Consider the following 20,100-nt stretch of genomic DNA (forward strand, 5'->3'; position numbering starts at 1 on the left):
CATGCCTTCCAATGACTGTCTCCCTCCAAATTTCTCTGCTTTTCAATGCTGGATGGGGATTTAAACCTTACACCTCAAATCTGTTGTGTTTCCTTCCACCATTATCTTCCACACACCCTCTACTTCATCTGCGCCATCCAGTCCAACATCTCCCGCCACCTGCCAGTTCGCCAACGGACTCATGGGTCATGTCTTTGAGGTCAACTCCATTCTTCACCAATCCTCACTGCTGCCACCATTGCTGGACATTTGCCTCCAACATGCTGAACTGAGTCATCTCCTGTCTCATTTCAAGCACTAACCATCCTACCTTCTTGGTTCTGCTATTTTGCAGACTGTCCTTTCCTCTCACGGTGCAGACCCCTCACCTCTGATCTTTCGTCCTCTCACCATGCCTTTCATTGACAGGTTAGTCCTCAGCATTTCCCAGGTGCCCCCACCTCTACAATCTCCTTCCCCTTGGCCTCCTCCCTCCTCTCTTCCCTTGCGAGTTTGTCTTACCCACCCCATACTTTCTCCTCCATGGGCTTCCTCATGCACTGTTCCCCTTTCGAGGCAAAGTCCCTGGATTCTGCACATTCACTCCTCCTCCTTGGGGTTGCCGTACCTCCCTTGGAGCAGCGCATTCCCTGGTGCTAACCAGCCTCTGCTGTCTTCGCGGCTGGTTCCATCACCTGCTCCTTCTCACGCCCCTTGCCCACCGGACCACCTCTCCTCCGTGCTGCTCCCCCACATGCTGCACACTCCTCACCTGCTCTCAGCTCCTGGCCATGGCTGGGCATTTCTCCTGTTTCCTCCTCTACTGCACAGCAGGTTACTATCTGACCCTAACCACCTGCATTCTTTCAGCTACCATCCGTGAATCGGCTGCCTGCAGTAGGCTTCTCAGGGGTCCTCCTTTCTTGACCTGCACCCCCACCCACTGCTGCACCACAGGTAGTCGTCCTTGTGGCAGACATACTGTACCGAATCCACAGGCTCTACCCAGCAGTCCACGCCCACGTCCCTGTGGCCCAGGCTGCAGGTCACTTCCAGTGCCACACAACCATGGCTCCCTCTCGCCCTCTTCTCTCCTTCCACAGACTTTCTGCTGCAGTCTTGGGAGAACGCTCTCAGGAGTATGTGCCTCTGATGCTCCTCCCTCTTCCTCCACCACAGCCCTTTTGCCTTCAGCTGTCCCTCTCGCCCTGCACCTGCCCACCCTCACCCCTGCCACGCAAATGCACCCAATCTCAACCTGACTCCCCTGCTCTGCCTGAGAGCTCATCTCTCTGGGTGCTCCCACCCTTCCCCACTTTCCGCTTCTGCTCACTGGCACCCAGCTCTGCTCAAGATGCTCTCTTTCCCTGCTCTCTCCATTGCCCTTTGGCCTTTCCTTCCCAGTAGACAACAGAGCCACTGCTGTCTGCTCCCACACACGCATCCCGGCCTCCTCAGTGTCGCTGCACCCACCTCTATCAGCTTCACTCTCAACCTTAGTCTCCAGCTCCGGGACCTTGGCCTTGGCACCACACTTCCTACCTTTGACAGGAAATCCCAACCCCACCATCATCACCCCAGGTGCCTTCTCGGCTACATCCATTTGCTCGCTGTCAACCTCATCCTGTCTGATGGGACCTTTGCTCCCATTTCTGACAGTCTTGACTCTGATGCCTCCATCAGCCCGAATGCTGCACATCTCCGCCCAGCTTTCCGTTCTCCCCGCCCACCGGTGATTCTCACCCAAGGATGCACGACCCCCAAGCCGGCCTATCAGAATCATCATTTGCGGCTTTTATTCTTATTCTTTATGTTTGCTTTTAGGATTAAGTTTTGATTTTGTTTTTTGGTTTCTTTTTGGTTTTTTGTTTTTGTTTCCATTTTTTTGAGCAAGACCCTCCTCATCCCTCTGATGTGCTGGTAGGCCAACCTGGGGATCTGTGCCCGCAGCCGCCCTCGGGTGAAATCCACCCCCCCCCCATCCCCGTTGAGAATCACCGCTGTGGACGGCCACCTGGACTCCCTGGGCTCCACTCTCCCATTTCACATCTCTAGCACTCAGTCGTTGCCATTTACACTTCTCTCTCAAAGGTCTCAACATTTACACTCCCTCCCCCATATATGCCCGGCACTCTCCCCTTGGAACCACCTCATGCCCTGCCCTATTACTCTTTGACAGTGCGTGCTACAGTTCTGTTAACACCCCTACTGACACCCCTCAAGTCTCCCCATATGACTCTCAGACATTTTATCAGTATCTTTGGCCTCCATATGTTCTTTCTAGGGACTTAATGCTGTCCCTTTTCCTTAGTCACCCCTCCTCTTTCAGATGCCTCACATGGTGCCCTGGAGAGACGTCCGTCCACGTTTGATCCTTTGATCCTCCTTGTTTCCCAGAAACCACCCCTCTCCTTGACCTCCCACCCTACCTGAAGCTACTCTCCTTTTCTTCAGGGTGGATTCGGAAGTCTCCCCAGCCTGTATTCACCACCCTCAACCTTCAACACATAAATAAGATGATTTTCTGAATGCCTGGAACTTGGCTCATGTCCCCTCCCTCCCACACTCCCACCCCCAGCCCCCAGATCCTCCCCATTCCCGATCGCCCTGCTCCCAACCCTGCCCTCCCATCCAACCCAGTCCACCCCAACCCAAACCCCAGCCTGGTCCCCAGCCCCCCAACCACCCGTCCCACCCCTCCCACCCCTCACCCTTCCCCACCCTCCCCCACCCTCCCCGTTCCCCGCCGGATCCGTAAGTATAGTAAAGAGCCTGGCCTGAGATTTGCACCTTTGCAGCAATATTCAAGGCTGTAAGAGCAGCCATTATTCCCTCCAACTGCTGTCCACCCCTTTGCCACTTTCCCATCCCCATGCCGGGACTTCCTGGCTACCCTGAGTACTCTAAGTTCCTTCATTCCTACTCTGGGACTTGCCCTTTAACTTCCCTCCCCGTTGCTACCCAGCCTGTGTCCCTTCTACCACTCTCTGCCCTCCCTCCTTCCCTGGGTGCCCCTGAATTCTGTCTGTCTTTCATAGGCTACTTCCCGTTGTGCTGCATCAGCATCCCATTTTTCAAACTCTTTTTGGAGTCTTTCGCTCTGTGATGACATATTTCTTCTCCTTGCCTCCTTGGTTCCCTATGGCCTATAGTCTCTCAATACCTAGTGGCTATCCCTTCCTTGGATTCTGTTATTTTTTCTACATGCACGTGTGCTCACTTCTTTGACTTGCTCTCCTGCTCAAATTCCTTTCATCCTCTCCCTTCCCAGCCTTCTCTCCTGGAACCATATTCTTCCACTCATCCACATCTGCCTTTGATTCTGGTCACTGCCTTCCCTTCGGCTTTGTTTTCCTTCCCCTCTCACTCCCAACCTTTCATTGTCTTTTCTCTTCCCTTTCCATCAGGGAGATTCCTGGAAAACTCTATAGCCAGACACACTAATTCCCCCTCTTCCTCCTTCCCTCCCTTCTTACTATCATATGCCCACTATGGGGCCCAGCCAGTAGTGCCCATCCCACTTGACCTTCCAGTGCTCTTTGACGCCCTCTAGATCAGCAGTTTCCTCTGTGCGTCTTGGCCACGCTACCTTCACAGTGCCTGTGTTCAGAATTTGGACCCTTTCTTATATAGGTACCGCTCTCCATCTTGTTCTGCCTTTCCTAGTCCCTCCCCTCTGGATGAAGCCTTCCTAAAATGCAGCAGTTACCCAAGCACCAACACACCCACCTTCTCCAACCTGTAGCCATAATCTCTCCTCCTTCACCTGTTTACTACTGAATTATTAAACTTCTCCCACTAAATCTACGCAGTTGTCCTGAATTGAAATTGCCCCCGCCCCGGACCCTGACAGGTTCACTACACCCCTCTGCAGATATTCTCCCTTGCAAGCCACACCTGAATCCTTCCTGCTACCCTTGTACAGTGCAAGGTTGAATTCATTGATCATTGCAAATTATCTCCTCCTCATTGGGTCCCACTTGCTCCTCTGCCTTTTTCAGACTTCTTTGTACCTACATACGGGACTCAAACCACAAGAGTCTATCCCCAAATTCCTGCGTTTACCTGCCTGTAGTTCTGTGCAGGTACCATGTGAACATGTAATGACTGCCCAGTCTCCTCTGTTTAACCTGAGTCATTTTAGCCCTTTCACCTACTTTCTCCCAAGGACCTAGTTCTGCAAATGCCTGGGCTTTTGCTTTGCTCCTGTGTTCTGCTCCTACATTCTGTCCTTCACACCAGCCATGACACTGACTTTTCCATGGAGATCTGCAAATGCCCCAGCTTGGGACTCTGTGTTCACCTTCCCTGCTTCCATGATGGCTCCTTTACTAGCCCTCCAGTTCATGAGGTTCTCTCCCTTTTCACTTACGTCCTATCCTTGTCGTCCCACCAACTTCCCAGACCCACCCTTGCATATAGCATGCCTTCCAATGACTGTCTCCCTCCAAATTTCTCTGCTTTTCGATGCTGGATGGGGATTTAAACCTTACACCTCAAATCTGTTGTGTTTCCTTCCACCATTAGCTTCCACACACCCTCTCCTTCATCTGCGCCATCCAGTCCAACATCCCCCACCACCTGCCAGTTCGCCAACGGTCTCAGGGGTCATGTCCTTGAGGTCAACTCCATTCTTCACCAGTCCTCACTGCTGCCACCATTGCTGGACATTTGCCCCCAACATGCTGAACTGAGTCATCTCCTGTCTCATTTCAAGCACTAACCATCCTACCTTCTTGGTTCTGCTATTTTGCAGACCGTCCTTTCCTCTCACGGTGCAGACCCGTCACCTCTGATCTTTCGTCCTCTCACCATGCCTTTCATTGACAGGTTAGTCCTCAGCATTTCCCAGGTGCCCCCACCTCTACACCCTCCTTCTCCTTGGCCTCCTCCCTCCTCTCTTCCCTTCCGAGCTTGTCTTACCCACCCCATACTTTCTCCTCCATGGGCTTCCTCATGCACTGTTCCCCTTTCGGGGCAAAGTCCCTGGATTCTGCACATTCACTCCTCCTCCTTGGGGTTGCCGTACCTCCCTTGGAGCAGCGCATTCCCTGGTCCTAACCAGCCTCTGCTGTCTTCGCTGCTGGCTCCATCACCTGCTCCTTCTCACTCCCCTTGCCCACCGGACCACCTCTCCTCCGTGCTGCTCCCCCACATGCTGCACACTCCTCACCTGCTCTCAGCTCCTGGCCATGGCTGGGCATTTCTCCTGTTTCCTCCTCTACTGCACAGCAGGTTACTATCTGACCCTAACCACCTGCATTCTTTCAGCTACCATCCGTGAATCGGCTGCCTGCAGTAGTCTTCTCAGGGGTCCTCCTTTCTTGACCTGCACCCCCACCCACTGCTGCACCACAGGTAGTCATCCTTGTGGCAGACATACTGTACCGAATCCACAGGCTCTACCCAGCAGTCCACGCTCACGTCCTTGTGGCCCAGGCTGCAGGTCACTTCCAGTGCCACACAACCATGGCTCCCTCTCGCCCTCTTCTTTCCTTTCACAGACTTTCTGCTGCAGTCTTGGGAGAACGCTCTCAGGAGTATGTGCCTCTGATGCTCCTCCCTTCTTCCTCCACCACAGCCCTTTTGCCTTCAGCTGTCCCTCTCACCCCGCACCTGCCCGCCCTCACCCCTGCCACGCAAATGCACCCAATCTCAACCTGACTCCCCTGCTCTGCCTGAGAGCTCATCTCCCTGGGTGCTCCCACCCTTCCCCACTTTCCGCTTCTGCTCACTGGCACCCAGCTCTGCTCAAGATGCTCTCTTTCCCTGCTGTCTCCATTGCCTTTTGGCCTTTCCTTCCCAGTAGACAACAGAGCCACTGCTGTCTGCTCCCACACACGCATCCCGGCCTCCTGAGTGTCGCTGCACCCACCTCTATCAGCCTCTCTGTCAACCTCAGTCCTCAGCTCCGGGACCTTGGCCTTGGCACCACACTTCCTACCTTTGACCGGAAGTCGCAACGCCACCATCATCACCCCAGGTGCCTTCTCGGCTACATCCATTTGCTCGCTGTCAACCTCATCCTGTCTGATGGGACCTTTGCTCCCATTTCTGACAGTCTTGACTCTGATGCCTCCATCAGCCCGAATGCTGCACATCTCCGCCCAGCTTTCCGTTCTCCCCGCCCACCGGTGATTCTCACCCGAGGATGCACGACCCCCAAGCCAGCCTATCAGAATCATCATTTGGGGTAGTTTGTTCTTATTTTTTATATTTGCTTTTAGGATTAAGTTTTCATTTTGTTTTTTGGTTTGTTTTTGTTTTTTTTTTTTTCTTTTTCCATTTTTTTGAGCAGAACCCTCCTCATCCCTCTGATGTTCTGATAGGCCAACCTGGGGATCTGTGCCCGCAGCCGCCCTCGGGTGAAATCCACCCCCCCCATCCCCGTTGAGAATCACCGCTGTGGACGGCCACCTGGACTGCCTGGGCTCCACTCTCCCATTTCACGTCTCTAGCACTCAGTCGTTGCCATTTACACTTCTGTCTCAAAGATTTTAGCGTTTCTACCCACTCCATTTATATAGGTCAGGCGCTGTCTCCTTAGAAACCACCTCATTGCCTTCTCTGTTTCCTCCTCGCCACACAAAATATCTCAGAACCCAGTCTGTCTTTGAGGATTGATGTTTTCATCCCCTCATTGGCATCCTCCCTATTCGTTTGAAAAATCATTGCTGTGGAGGATCTGAACAATGCCCCTTTTACATTTTTATTTTTTTACTTATTTATTTATTACTTATTTCAGGTGCTTTGACTCATCGTGCAGTTTATACATCTTACCTAACGTGTTTAATGTGTTTCCCAGTGCAAAACACACCCAAATTTTCCTCATGGAAGCTCTTCTTTTCTGTTTACTTTTTCTTTCCATGACATCCCTCCACCCAGTTCCTCCCATCCCTCATGTCTCTACTCCACACTGACCCTCAGAAACTTGTAAATGATCTTTCCTAAAGATCCATCAAGAACACTTGACCCTTCCATGAAGTCAGATATATGAAAATTACCCCCTTTTTTTTTGAGACAGAGTCTCACTTTGTTGCCCAGGCTAAAGTGAGTGCCGTGGCGTCAGCCTAGCTCACAGCAACCTCAAACTCCTGGGCTTAAGCGATCCTACTGCCTCAGCCTCCCGAGTAGCTGGGACTATAGGCATGCGCCACCATTCTCGGTTAATTTTTTCTGTATATATTTTTAGTTGTCCAGATAATTTCTTTCTATTTTTAGTAGAGACGGGGTCTCGCTGTTGCTCAGTCTGGTCTCGAACTCCTGACCTCGAGCGTGAAAGTTACCCCTTCTTATCAGCCATACAGTATTTTATTTTCTTGTTTTAACACTTTCTATCCTTAAAGTTTACATACTATGGCAAGTATGGCAAAAGTCCACCTTCAGGACCATCTTCGCTACTGCCCACTCCTCTTATCCCCATCATGCATTCTTCTTACTGCACTGTAATCTTTTCATTGTTGTCATTCTTACTTTCCTCTTTATTGTTCCTGTCTTGTCTTTCCAGTATCATTAAGGACATTTTCATCTGTACTGTAATTTTTCTCAGGGACTCCTTTAGTCCTACGTGGAACAGCACTGGCATATCCTTTCTGCACCTCTTTTTCTCTTGTTTGACATTTTGAATCCCTTGGTTCATCCCCCTGCCCTGACCCTGCCCCATCCCATAATTAGTTTATCACTATCTTTCTGATGCAGTTAGTTCTTTCTAGAAATGGATGTGTACCTTTCAATTCCATTCCATGGTCCCCTTTCCCCTGTCTCAGCTCAATTCCTCTTTACCCCTTTCTCAGCTTCTTTCTCCCCTCCTTTGTGTGGAATTGTATTTAAATATACAACTCAATCTATGATTTCCACTCTGCCTTTTTCTGATATTCCACTTTAATGTATACAGTTGTCTTCTGACTTGCTTATTTCCTACCTTCACCCTTTTTTCCTTCAGTATCTTTGGCCCATCTTTAATCCTATCTCTCTTTTCTTAACTTACGCTCTTCTTCTACTGACATCATTGTTTCTGGGTTTCCTTATTGTGAAGCTGATTTGCCCTATATTTACTTAAGTTACTCTGATATGTTGTCAGATTCATACAGTGCTATTGTTAGTAGTTTCCATCATCTGCATTCTTCCTTATTCCATTTGATACAATCAATCATAGGGGTAAATCTTACTTTTCATTATGTCTTCTTGCATGACCTTTCCCATCTAAAGGTTAACTTAAAATTGCTTTTCCTCTCATTTTCTTGTTTTCCATTCTGCCCTGGCAAAGCATATTTTTATTAATCATCCATATGCTATGTATCATTCCTAAGCACTCACTAATATATTCCTATCAGATACCTCTTTTTGTTCTACCTTCATTGCTCAATCCATTTCTGTATTTCTTCTTTCCTGCATACTATGCTGAAATTGCTTTGCTTCTCTATTTGTTCCCTCCTAGGACCCCTGCCACTTGCTTTATTTTATGTCCACTTCACTGAATATGTATCTAAACTTTCTGTCAACTGCACTTTTTTGTGCAAACATACCTTCCTAGACACTACCCCTCTATGTTCAATTTTTAGTTATCATTTCATCTTCTCCCTTCCTTTCTTCCTTTAAGAATTGCCTACACAGTCCTCTTCCTGATTCAACTGCTTTATAAATACAAGCAATTTTCATTATCCTTTGTGCCTGAATAATAATTTTTGGTAGTAAACATTTATATTATATTACCTTAAATTTGAAAAAGCCCTCATCCATCTTCGTTTAAAAAATCCAACATATTTTCTCCACCAACACTAAAACAGTATGGTGAAAAACTTGTAAGTATTTCTTATGATATAAACTATTTTAAATGAGAGCTACCTAATTATTTAACATAATTCATTCATTAGCAGACATGTTTGTGTATAGTACAAAATGATCCCATAATATTGCTTCTTGGCCTTTTGGCTAAGATCAAGTGCAATATGAGCCATACTACAGTACAGATTATAATTGAATTTGCCTTTTACACTGCAAGGAACAATAAAATGTTTTCAAGATAAATAACAAATATATATACATTTTTCAAATGAAATATATAAACAAGAAATTTTTTTGAATATTTACTTACCAAATGATGAGTTGCTTGAGTTGTCCCACTCATATGGTGAGGAAGATGACAGCAATTATGCACAATACTTTTAAAATCCTTAAGCACAGGAAGTAAGCCTATCTGTAGAAGAGCTATGACCACAGCAAAAATACATCATCCTGAGCCAACTTGTTGCAAGCTAAAAGGTTTTGTTAGCACAAGAATGCTAACTCACCATACCTGATTTTCCAAGCACATAGTGATATGTATATAAAATCTCTTCACATAACAAGTATTTAGACAGTATGACCACATAGCTGGTGATACCTGTATTCTTCATTCTGGTCCCAGTAACATATGCCATTTTGTACCTTGCTTATTACAAACACAGCCTAATTCATACATTTTCTCTCCAATCAAGCACCTTCTCCTCCCCTTTCTCCTTTCTTCTTTTTTTATATACACGTCTTCTCAGGTGTTTTTCTCACTTTCAGCCAATCTTAACATTCATTATCTTGGCCAATTTAACATCAGACTCTTGGTAGGTCATTTCATAACTCCCTTAGAATATCTGCCCTGCCATATCTTAAACATTCTACACATCATTCAACCACAAACTCTGTAATAAATCAATGAATGCTGGATTATTCCCTTGAGGTTTACCTTATCATGATCCCTAACCAGTCCTCAACCAGTTAATAGCATTCATTTGTTCTACAAAAAAAGTATCCAATCCATACCTTCAAAAAGATCAATCTGGATGTTTTTAAGGTTTCCACCAATGGCTTCCTATCAAGGTTTATCTTAGTTTATCTCCTTCTCACTTTCCTTTAAGGAATCACTTAAGTCATAAATTTCCCACTAAGACCTTGAGCACCAGCCTATCCAACTCCTATTCTTTTTCAGGCCCCAGATTTTCTCCCATTCTATATACAGTTCTGAGATTGGACAGTTCTGTTTCTTTAATTTACACCTGATCTTCTTATCATTCTACCTACTCAAAATCGCTCTCTAATTCATAGTGCCCCCCTTATTTACTTGCTATCTTTTATTTTCTTTTTCTTCTGTCATTACCTTTGGCCTAAGTATGGAGCAATAGCCATTTCTCCCATCAATATCTGTGATTATTATTTGAATAATGTCTTCCCACCTACAAACAACTTGAACATTGCTCTTCTACTCCTTTTCTCCAAAATTTTTTTCTCTTTTTGCTGCAAATTGTTCACCTTTCCTCCAACATTCCGTCTTCTTTCAGCTGTATCATTCTAATGGATACAATCATCTCATTTAGAGATGTACACTCTTGACATTCAGCACTCACTATTCAACCTTCTTCCATCTTCCTTATTTCCCACATTCTGTACTGAATCCGTTCCCATCCTCCATTCAGTCTGGACTTCCCTAGGATTCCTGCTCTGGCCCATTTTAAGTCCATTGCATTAATCTCCCCCTAATCTCTCATTCTACTGACTATACTGATTGCTTCATATCTTTTTCCAACAAAGCTTTATGGGCAGCAATATATCATACTCCAATTCTTATTTTATCATGTTCTTGCCTCCTCCTTTCCTACCTTCGTTGATATCGCTTAACATACAGCTCCACTGAACCTCCAATTCTGATGTCTCAGTGCTCCTCATCCTGGTCCTCCTACCCTTCCTTAACATTTTACAAAACTGCATGCTCTGTACCCCAACCTAAATCCTACATCCTCTCTTCTTACTTAAATTTCAGCTTCAATTTTTCTCTACTTTTTCCTTCTCTCTTTTTTATACATATCTCAATAGTTGCTGTCACTTATATTCTAACATGATACTTTCATTTCTGAGCAAACTTTAACATCACAGTTCAAAAAGGTCTTCCTCATTCCTTTTTATTATTTGCTCTGTTATATACATTAACATCTATATTATCAGCTTCCATCTGTAATCACAGTGACGGATATATTATTCTTCTCTTGAGGTATACTCCCTTAAGGATACCCACCCACTTCTCACCAAATACAGATCATCCTCTCACAGAATAAGATGAGGTTTCAGGTTGCTATCAATGGCTTTTTATCAAGATTCATCCTACCCATGGCATCAAGAGCTAATAATCTACTCTAATTCCTATTCCTGTCTAAGCCCCTGAAATTTATTAGATGCACCATTCATTACATTGGGCCTTCCCATCTAGTTTGACCAATTGGGCCCATTTTGAAATCAGTTTCTCCATTCCAATCTCCTTTTTTATACATCTGATTTGCCTCATTGCCACTCCATCTACCCTTATCTCTTCTCTGTTTCATACAATGGTTCTTCACTCAGCTAATAAACTCTTTCTTCCTTCTTATTCCATCAAAACCTTGGTACAGGTATGGTGATATGCCAGTCAATATCTGCCATTCCTCAAATGATCCCTTTGCATCAGCAGGAACCCTTTACTTTGTTCTTCCATTCCTTTCCTCCTTGTTCTTTATTTTTACCTAGAGAATCATGCTGCCTTATCTTCTGTGTCCCTGCGCCTTTCAGCTATTGCCGACATATCATTCTTACGGATTCAGATGTTTCTTCTGAGACTCCCGCCTTGTTGGACATCCACTGCTCAACCTCCTACCATCTCCCTTTTGTCTGGCATTCTTTACTTACTGCATTTGTTTGTACTCTTGGTTCGCCTACATTTTGATAGGATTCCTGTCACTAGCGTGCCATTTATGCCCATCCCACTTGGGCTCTCTCTCACTATATTGACCACACCCGTTGCTTCTAGTATTTTTCCAGCAAAACCTCATACCCCACTTCTTACTTTGCCACATTCTTACCTCATCTTGTTAATACACAACTCTGATCCCATTTATCCCTCTTTAATGCCCTTCCGTATTTGTTGTTTTTCTACACTGTATGTTCTGTACCCTCTCTTCATTCAGGCATTCCCTCTCCTTATTTAGCATCCAGCCCCCATTTTTTCTTTCTCCTTCTTTGCTATTTTTTTTGCCAAACCTCCTTAGTTACTTCTCTCACTTTTGGCAAATCCAAACATGTTTTCTTAATTTCTGAATACATCATTACTGTCGCTCTTATAGAACATTCTTCCCAATTTCCGTTTGGAGGATTCCTCTGCTCATGTCCCCACTCTCTCCCTCACTCAAAACCAGTTTCCACTCTTTAGATAAGCCTTCCCCTTAGCCTGGCTTTTCCTTCCATCATGACCCAAGTATGGTGCCATATACCTCTAGTTAGTATCAATAACAATTTTTTCATCAACATTAAATGATACCTTCTCATCTTGCAGCAATTTTAACTTCACTATTTTGCCCCTTTTTCCTTATTTTGCCTTATAAAAATTCTACCTTATATTCAGCATCCTTGTAGATGTCATTCTGTACTCTGTAGATGCCATTCTCTTTATCTAGAAGACAGCACTGAAAGGCCTGGATAAACAGGCTCCTCATAACAGCACTCAGTGTTCAGAATCTGCACACTGGATTTGCAGTCCAGCTCACGTGGCATCTTTCTCTCCTCACTCTTCCACAAAGTCTTCTGAACAGTTCCCCCTCATAACCTAAATTCTTATTTTAGCCACATTCTCTCCTTCCTCTCTCTTCTTGAGGGGTTGTGACCTGGATTAACATAAAATCACTCTACCAGAGTTGCTCCTCTCCCACACCCCAGTGTTCCTTATCCTATCCCTCTTTAATCCCATTGGCCATATTACTGTACTGCAAGTCCTGCCCAGCCTAATTCATTCATCCCTTTCCCTTTTTAGCCTTCATCTCCTCCATGCTCTCCTCCTCTCCTATCCTTTCATACAAGCCTTCCCAGTTGCTTCTCTAATTTTCAGCTAATCCTAACATGACAGTTGCTAGCGAAGGCTCTTTATCAAAATTTTTCTTAATCCGTCTTCATCTAAAGCAGTGGTTGTCAAACTGGATCTTGTTAAAACACAAACTCCTGGGCCCCACCCTGAGTCTCTGATTCAGTACGTCTGGGTTGGAGGAGAAGAATTTATATTTCCAACAAAATCTAGGTAATGCCATGTGTAACATATTTTAAGAAGCATTGCTCTTAACTTTCCCCTCAACCAAGCCCTTTAATTAAAAATTTCTCACCAAGGCATGTAGAGCGAGTCTGTTTCTGACTCTCCTTCCTGTTCAGCCCTTTGCTTCTCTCACAAATACTAGTCATTGCAATCTTGCCTTATACCCAGCATATTTGACCAATCGGGCCATGCTGAGATCTGACAGGATGCTCCATTCTGGAAATCTTTATGATGCTGTGGTCCTTCTTATTACTATGCTACCTACTCACAATCATTCTCTAGTGTAGACAATGCTCCTTTTAGCTTCAAGCCCTCTTCTTCCATGTTGTTTGGCCAAATATGGGGCCTTCTCCCTCCAGTCGGTCCTACCCTTCTTCAAACGACCTTTTCCTCTGGGGTTGATCTCATTCCTTTTCTTCTTGTTACCTATGTTGCCCTAAAGAAATATCCTACCTTATCTTCAACCTCCCTTCTTCTTTTAGCTGCCATCTGTGTTTCATTCAAATGGACTCAGTCTCCTCCTGACAGCACTTCCTAGCCAGGCTTTCTCCATTATCTATAGAAAATCTTCACATGAAGAGTAACTTCTACAAGTAACTTTAATGCAGCGCTTACATTATATTCATTTGTTTTAGGTGATTTATCCTCTCATATCTTTAACTATATACAGTATAATTTCATCTACCATCTGTACCTGGAAATAACAAATGAAGTTTTACTCTCCGGTTGGGTTCCTAACATGGTCTCTAGCCAGTCATCCCCCAATATTAGTCATCCATTCTACAAACTACTCAAAAATCTATCCTGGTGTTTTCAAGGTTGCTGGCCTCCCTGGCTTTGTATCAGGCTTCATCTTAATCCACCTCCTTCTGCTCTGCCTAGTTAAAACTTCTCACCAGAGCCTCCCATTACTTTTCAGGCCCCTGTTCTTCTCCCATTGTATACGCTGCTTTTCAAAGTCTAGCATTAAAACCCAACATTTGACCCAATAGACCCGCATTGTAAGATCTTAACAGGATTTCTGGGAAACATTTTCCTCATCTTCTCTGCCCACGCCACTCCAGCTGCTTCTAACTACTCTTCATGTGTGCTCCCTTTACATGGTTCCCAGTCTCCCTCCTCTTTCTTATTTCACCATGATTTTTGGTACAATTATGGTGCCTTATCCCTCCTGTCAATTTCTGCCAGTCTTTAAATGACCCATCTCTTCTGCAGGCTTTTCCACCCTGGAGAAATACCCATGTTATCTACACAGTCACTTGTTTTTTTCAACTGCTTTTTATTATTCTTATGGATTCAGTAGTCTTTTCTTCTGTCTTCCTTGTCACCTCTACACTGTTCTGAATACACCTGCACTCTCAAGTCCAGACCTTCATAGAGTTCTTGTCATTGGCCATGACTCAGATCTATCCCATTTCAACTCCTTGACTTTTTACTCTACTGGTTACACTTCTTGCTTCAATTATCATTCCAGCAGAGATTCCCAGATGGCACTCCCTCATGACACCGATTCTTATTTAGCCACTTTGTCTTCAAGTCTCTCTCCTTTGGTTGTAATCTAGCTTAACTCACATCTCTCTACTGCATGTGCCACTCTGCCATTTTCCAGTGTTCCTCATTCTGGCCCTCTTTAATGCCCTTCCCTGCCCACATTTTATATTCTGCACCCCAGCCTAAATCCTACATCTTTTTTTTTTTTTTTTTTTTTAGCTTCCAGCCTCTATGTTCTCTTTATCCTCCCCTGTGATATTTGCATGCAAGTCTCCCTAGGAAATGTCTGTCACTTTTAGCCAGTCCTCACATAGCAGGCTAACTTCTAAGAGCAACTTTAATGGCACACTGTACAATAATCTATGGTATCTTAACTGTCTGTCATCCTTTCACTTACCATCTCTCTACCAAAGAAACAGATGCAGAATTCTTCCCTTCAGAAGTAATTCCTCTTCATAATCTTTAGCCATTCCTCATCTAGTAACAGTAATCCATTCTCTGGACAAACTCCCTGTTAACCCTGTCTAATAAGTCAAACCTAATATCCCTAAGTTGCTGGCTATAGCTTTTTTTTTATCAGCATTAATCAGTCTATAAACTTTCCTATCAACCAAGTCCTTTAATTAGCAGTTTCCCTCCAAAGCTAGTCTACTGCTCACTCCTGCTGAAGTCCTTCCTTGCTCCTCATCCTGTGTGTTTCCCATGCAACATGGCCTTTTTACCCAAAATGTGACCAATTAGACCTCATTTGAGCTGACAGAATTCCCCATTCTAGATCTTTAGCCCATACCTGCTCTGCCTGTAGCCTCTCCACCACACAATATTCTTTCCTTTGCTTCCCTTCTCTCTTTTAGGAATGCTGTCTTATCCTTCCAGATTTCTGTCATTACTTAGTGACTAACTCCTTTTCATCTGAGGGCACCTTTAATGTTGCCTTTTTGTCCTAGGGAAAAACCTTACCTTCAACATCCCTCCTGCCATTTGTATAGCATTCCCATGAATTCAACACTGTTTTCTGGGTGGATGTATACTCATTGTTGGCACTCACTGCTCAACTCGCTTTCATCTTCCTTGATTTTCTACACACTATGCGGCATCCATTCCTTCTCAGTTCAGTCCAGAACTACACGGATTGCTGCAATTAGCCTGTGTACAGACCTATCCCTTTTACCCTCTTTTTAATCTTCTGCCCTATTGACAGACCCTTTTCTTTAATTATTACTCCAAAGCTCTCTGGAATCTCCTCATAACCCCATTTCTTCTTTAGTCACAGTTTCTCCCCAGTGGTTGAGACCTGGCAACCCCCGACCACATTTCCCACTCTACCCTTTGCCACACTGCATGTTCTGTACCCCTGCCCAGCTCTCATGCCCTTCCCCTGCCTTAGCTGCCAGAGTCCATCTTTTCTCTCTTTTTCTGGATTCTTTTCATACAAAGGATCTCCTGGGTGGCTGACTCATTTTCAGTCAATCCTGACAAGATAAGCCGTTTCTGAGAACAATTTTAATGTAAATCTTCAGGGCATTCTTCCCTTGTTCCCTTTGGCACTTGCCTTTGTTCATGTAGTTCTCTTATCTTATATTATGGCAATGGAGTCAGTATTGTTCTCTTGCCATGGAAAGGCCTCCTCTCACCTCCTCTCATCACCCATGTTAGTCATCCTGTCTAGCAACTTTGATAGGTATTACTACCTATGATTTTCATTGGAGTTCACCTGAGATCCCCTGTAAACTCTCATTGTCTCAACTAAACCATTTAATTAAAAACCTGCCACAAAGGTTTCAGGAACATTATCTCTACTAATACCATGCCCTATTTACTTCCTTAATCTGTTTCTCTGGATGAGGTACTTGTACATAAGTGTCTTTTGTCTACTTATGCCCCAGTCTGTGATCTGCCCTTATTCCTGACTCTGTCTCTCCTCATTCCTCTTCCTCATTTGCTGTAGCCTCCCTGCTTCATCTGAACCAAGCTGGGCTCATAATCTATGACTTAATGTCTGTCCTGACTCTTCATACTTGATCATGACCTTTTTCTCTATCACAATCCCATCTCTTTTCTTTTTAAATACCTCAGCTGACCTATTCTGGCTTTGTGTTAACTTCCACTTCTTTCTTTCTTCTGTCCCCTTCCCCCTAAAGAAAACTCCACCTCACTTTAACCACTCTTTCCTTAATCCCTTTAAAGCACTGAACTAGATTTTGCAGCCTTGATAGGTATCTTCTTTCAAACTATGTGGGTCAATCTACTACCATCATCTGTTTTCAACATATTCTATTCAATCCATCTGCTCTCTGAATTCAGACCCATTCTTCATAGGATTCCCACCAGTGGCTTAAATTATGCATGTCTTATCTAGCTTCTCTCTAACCTTTCAGTCTCGAATGCCTCAGAGCTGTTGGAAAATTATTTGAAATACGACATATTTCACAATTTGTTCCTAAACAAATTCTCTTCTCAGCACCTATGCATTAGCACATCTTTTATTATTTCCAACTACCCCCATGGACTTTCTGGCCTCTTTTCTTTCTTTTTTTTTTTTTTAATATATATATATATTTTTTTTTTTTTTTTTTGAGACAGAGTCTCGCTTTGTTGCCTAGGCTAGAGTGCCATGGCGTCAGCCTAGCTCACAGCAACCTCAAACTCCTGGGCTTAAGCAATCCTCCTGCTTCAGCCTCCCGAGTAGCTGGGACTATAGGCATGCGCCACCATGCCCGGCTAATTTTTTCTATATGTATTTTTAGTTGGCCAGATAATTTCTTTCTATTTTTAGTAGAGATGGGGTCTCTCTCTCTTGGTCAGGCTGGTCTCGAACTCCTGACCTTGAGCGATCCTCCCGCCTCGGCCTCCCATAGTGCTAGGATTACAGGCGTGAGCCACCGTGCCCAGCCTCTGGCCTCTTTCTTCTGCTGTGTACCTTCCTCTGCTTGCCAAAGCTCTTTTCCTTCTTTTGGGATCCAAGTAAACTGTTGTATTCTTTCACATTTTTTATGATTTTCCCAGGCTGTTAATCCTGCACCGTCACATAGCACTCTATTAAACATGCACTACATGTTTGGATGGATGGATGGATGGAAGGAATTTAAAGTTAAGACTGAGCAGATGAAGGTCTTACACTCAACCTGTAACATATGGTCTTTACATATGAGTCTATTCTTTCCTCTCCTTGCCTGTCCCCAAATAACTTTGTAACTCCCTAATTTCTAATATTTTTGTACCTACAAGCCTTTTCCAGACCATGGATTAGAGCCTAAATGCATTTTCTTCATTCATGCTTACCAAATCGCCTCTTTCAAACAGTTCAGAAAATCCTGTCTTCTTCATGAAGACTTCACTTTCCAACAAAATGTGCCCCCCACCTCAAATTTCTTATCATTTATACCACTCATCTCAAAACATACAACTACCCACTTGCTTTTCCATTTTAAGAAACTTGCTTTACCAATGCTAGAACCTCACTGTTGACCTACTACTTACTACAGGTTGGAGGTTGATATAAAGCAAGTTCATTCTGGTGATCTGTGGGCCCATTGTCAGTCCATAATCTAAAGATAGTATTGAGACTCTAATGTACTTGCTCAGTGTTAATTTGATGACCTGTATGCTTTTTACCATCAGTATTTTTTGCTTTGTCAGGTCCTAGAGCAGTTCTTTCTCAACATATTTCTTTTCCAACATATAGGCCCTTTTGACAGGTATGGCAAAAAGCCCCCAAAAGTACCTCCCCGGCTGCTTTCTTCATACTCACACAAAAACAGTTTGCCCATGTCATCTTTTCTGTGCTATTCTAACCCATGGTGCAGAATAGACTTTAAAATCATACTTTGTGAGACTGCCTTTTCGACTCACTTTCAGGCTGCTTTTGAGAACCACCCCCTAAAAAAACATGCATGTTTTAACTTGAATGTGTGGAACACAGTGCCAAGTGCAGATGGCCTGCGCTACTCACTGACGCAGGTTTGCCTGCTCTTTCTCCTCCAGTTGCAGGTACTTTCAGCTGCACCATGAAGTTTACAGTCCGGGACTGTGACCCTAACACTGGAGTTCCAGATGAGGATGGGTATGATGATGAGTATGTGGTGAGTCTTCCCAGCAGAGAGACTTTGACACTTATGCAACACTAAGTGACTTCTGCCTTGAGAGAACATTTTTCTAGAATCATCTGACATAAACTTAAGGGGTTTCTATTCTTCTCAAACAGATTACAACTGAGAAGGACCTGGAGCAATCCTCCTCTGTAATGGGATTACATCATGCCAAAGAGAATTCAGATTTATCAGCTTCATAATTAATTGAAACAAACTCACACTTTTTATTTTTCCTTATAATAGGGATAACTAAGAGCTGAAAATAATCGCATGATTTTCACTGAGGTCACTTTTATTTAAAGTGGTTTTTTGGTTTTGTTTGGGGGGTTTTTTTCTTCAGCAGAAAGTTTAGTTTGTTTTTAATAAAGCCGTATCACAGACTAAAAAGCCTTCACAGAATGGAGGGAAAACTTTTAAAAATGTCAGCTTCAGTGATGCAAAGTTCAGAGGGTACTGTACTGCCTGAACACAGTGATTAGGTCTGGCAACATGACTGCTTTGCACCTCAGGGCTACAGATGTTCATCTGAATTTGGCTCTTGCCAGATGTCCTATTTTCTTGCTTTCTTTTGCTAAGACCTACAGCATTAGATTTATCCAGACTACAGAACTTAAACTATTTTGGTGGTAGAGTTTTTCCTACACTCCTGTAGGAATGTAACACAGAATGATAAAACCATATTAATTAGTCCCTTTAGCTTTGTGCTATAACAGAAAGGACTTTTCTTTACTGACCCCTGCTTGTTACCTACTAGCTTGAAGATCTCGAAGTGACTGTGTCTGACCACATTCAGAAGGTACTGAAGCCTAACTTTGCTGCTGCCTGGGAAGAGGTAGGAGATACATTTGAGAAAGAGGAGACCTTTGCCCTCAGTTCTACCAAAACCCTTGAAGGTGAGAACAGTTTTGCTATCATTATATTGCCTGATAGTAGTATTAAACCTGATAAGCAATTTCTTACTCCAGAAGAACTTCCTTTTTAAAATAAATACTTCATAAGTCACTTACCTAAAAGGCCAGAACCCTGTCTTCATCATCTAATTAAATCAGCCATTTTCCAGTCCACTAGCCTCCCTCCCTGCACTACCGCCAACCCCTTCCACTCCCCAGTTACCAGCACATCCTGGTGCAGAGGCAGATCCCTATGCTTAACTTCCTTAATACTGTTGAATGAATCTTCTCAACACAGAAGCTGTCAACAACATCATCACATACCTGGGCATGCAGCCATGTGAAAGGTCCGATAAAGTACCCGAGAACAAGAATTCCCATTCGCTCTATCTAGCAGGTAAGAAACTTCCATTAGATTTCCCTTGTATTTTGTTGCAAAATTTAACATGAAGGGTTGTGGATGGCCATCTCATGGCTTGCTATTGTCCTATCGTCCCATTATGAGTAACAATTTGAAGCACAGTCAAAATGAATAATTTGTTTTGCATGCTATTCTTAGGTTATTCTTCTAAGA

General features: G+C 44.1%; 1 protein-coding gene across 4 annotated transcripts in view; it reads left to right on the forward strand.

Moving 5' to 3' along the window:
* The window catches only part of COPG2 (COPI coat complex subunit gamma 2), a 129,646-nt gene that overhangs the window by 102,624 nt on the left and 6,922 nt on the right, over positions 1-20,100 (forward strand). For all 4 annotated transcript variants that reach the window (XM_045565481.1, XM_045565483.1, XM_045565482.1 and 1 more), the window contains exons 21-23: positions 18,530-18,627; positions 19,391-19,529; positions 19,825-19,923. In XM_045565481.1, the coding sequence (XP_045421437.1) occupies positions 18,530-18,627; positions 19,391-19,529; positions 19,825-19,923 (336 nt within the window). The remainder of the gene's footprint in view (positions 1-18,529; positions 18,628-19,390; positions 19,530-19,824; positions 19,924-20,100) is intronic.

This window comes from Lemur catta, chromosome 11 (assembly GCF_020740605.2).
Source record: "Lemur catta isolate mLemCat1 chromosome 11, mLemCat1.pri, whole genome shotgun sequence".
NCBI classification, from domain to species: Eukaryota; Metazoa; Chordata; class Mammalia; order Primates; family Lemuridae; genus Lemur; species Lemur catta.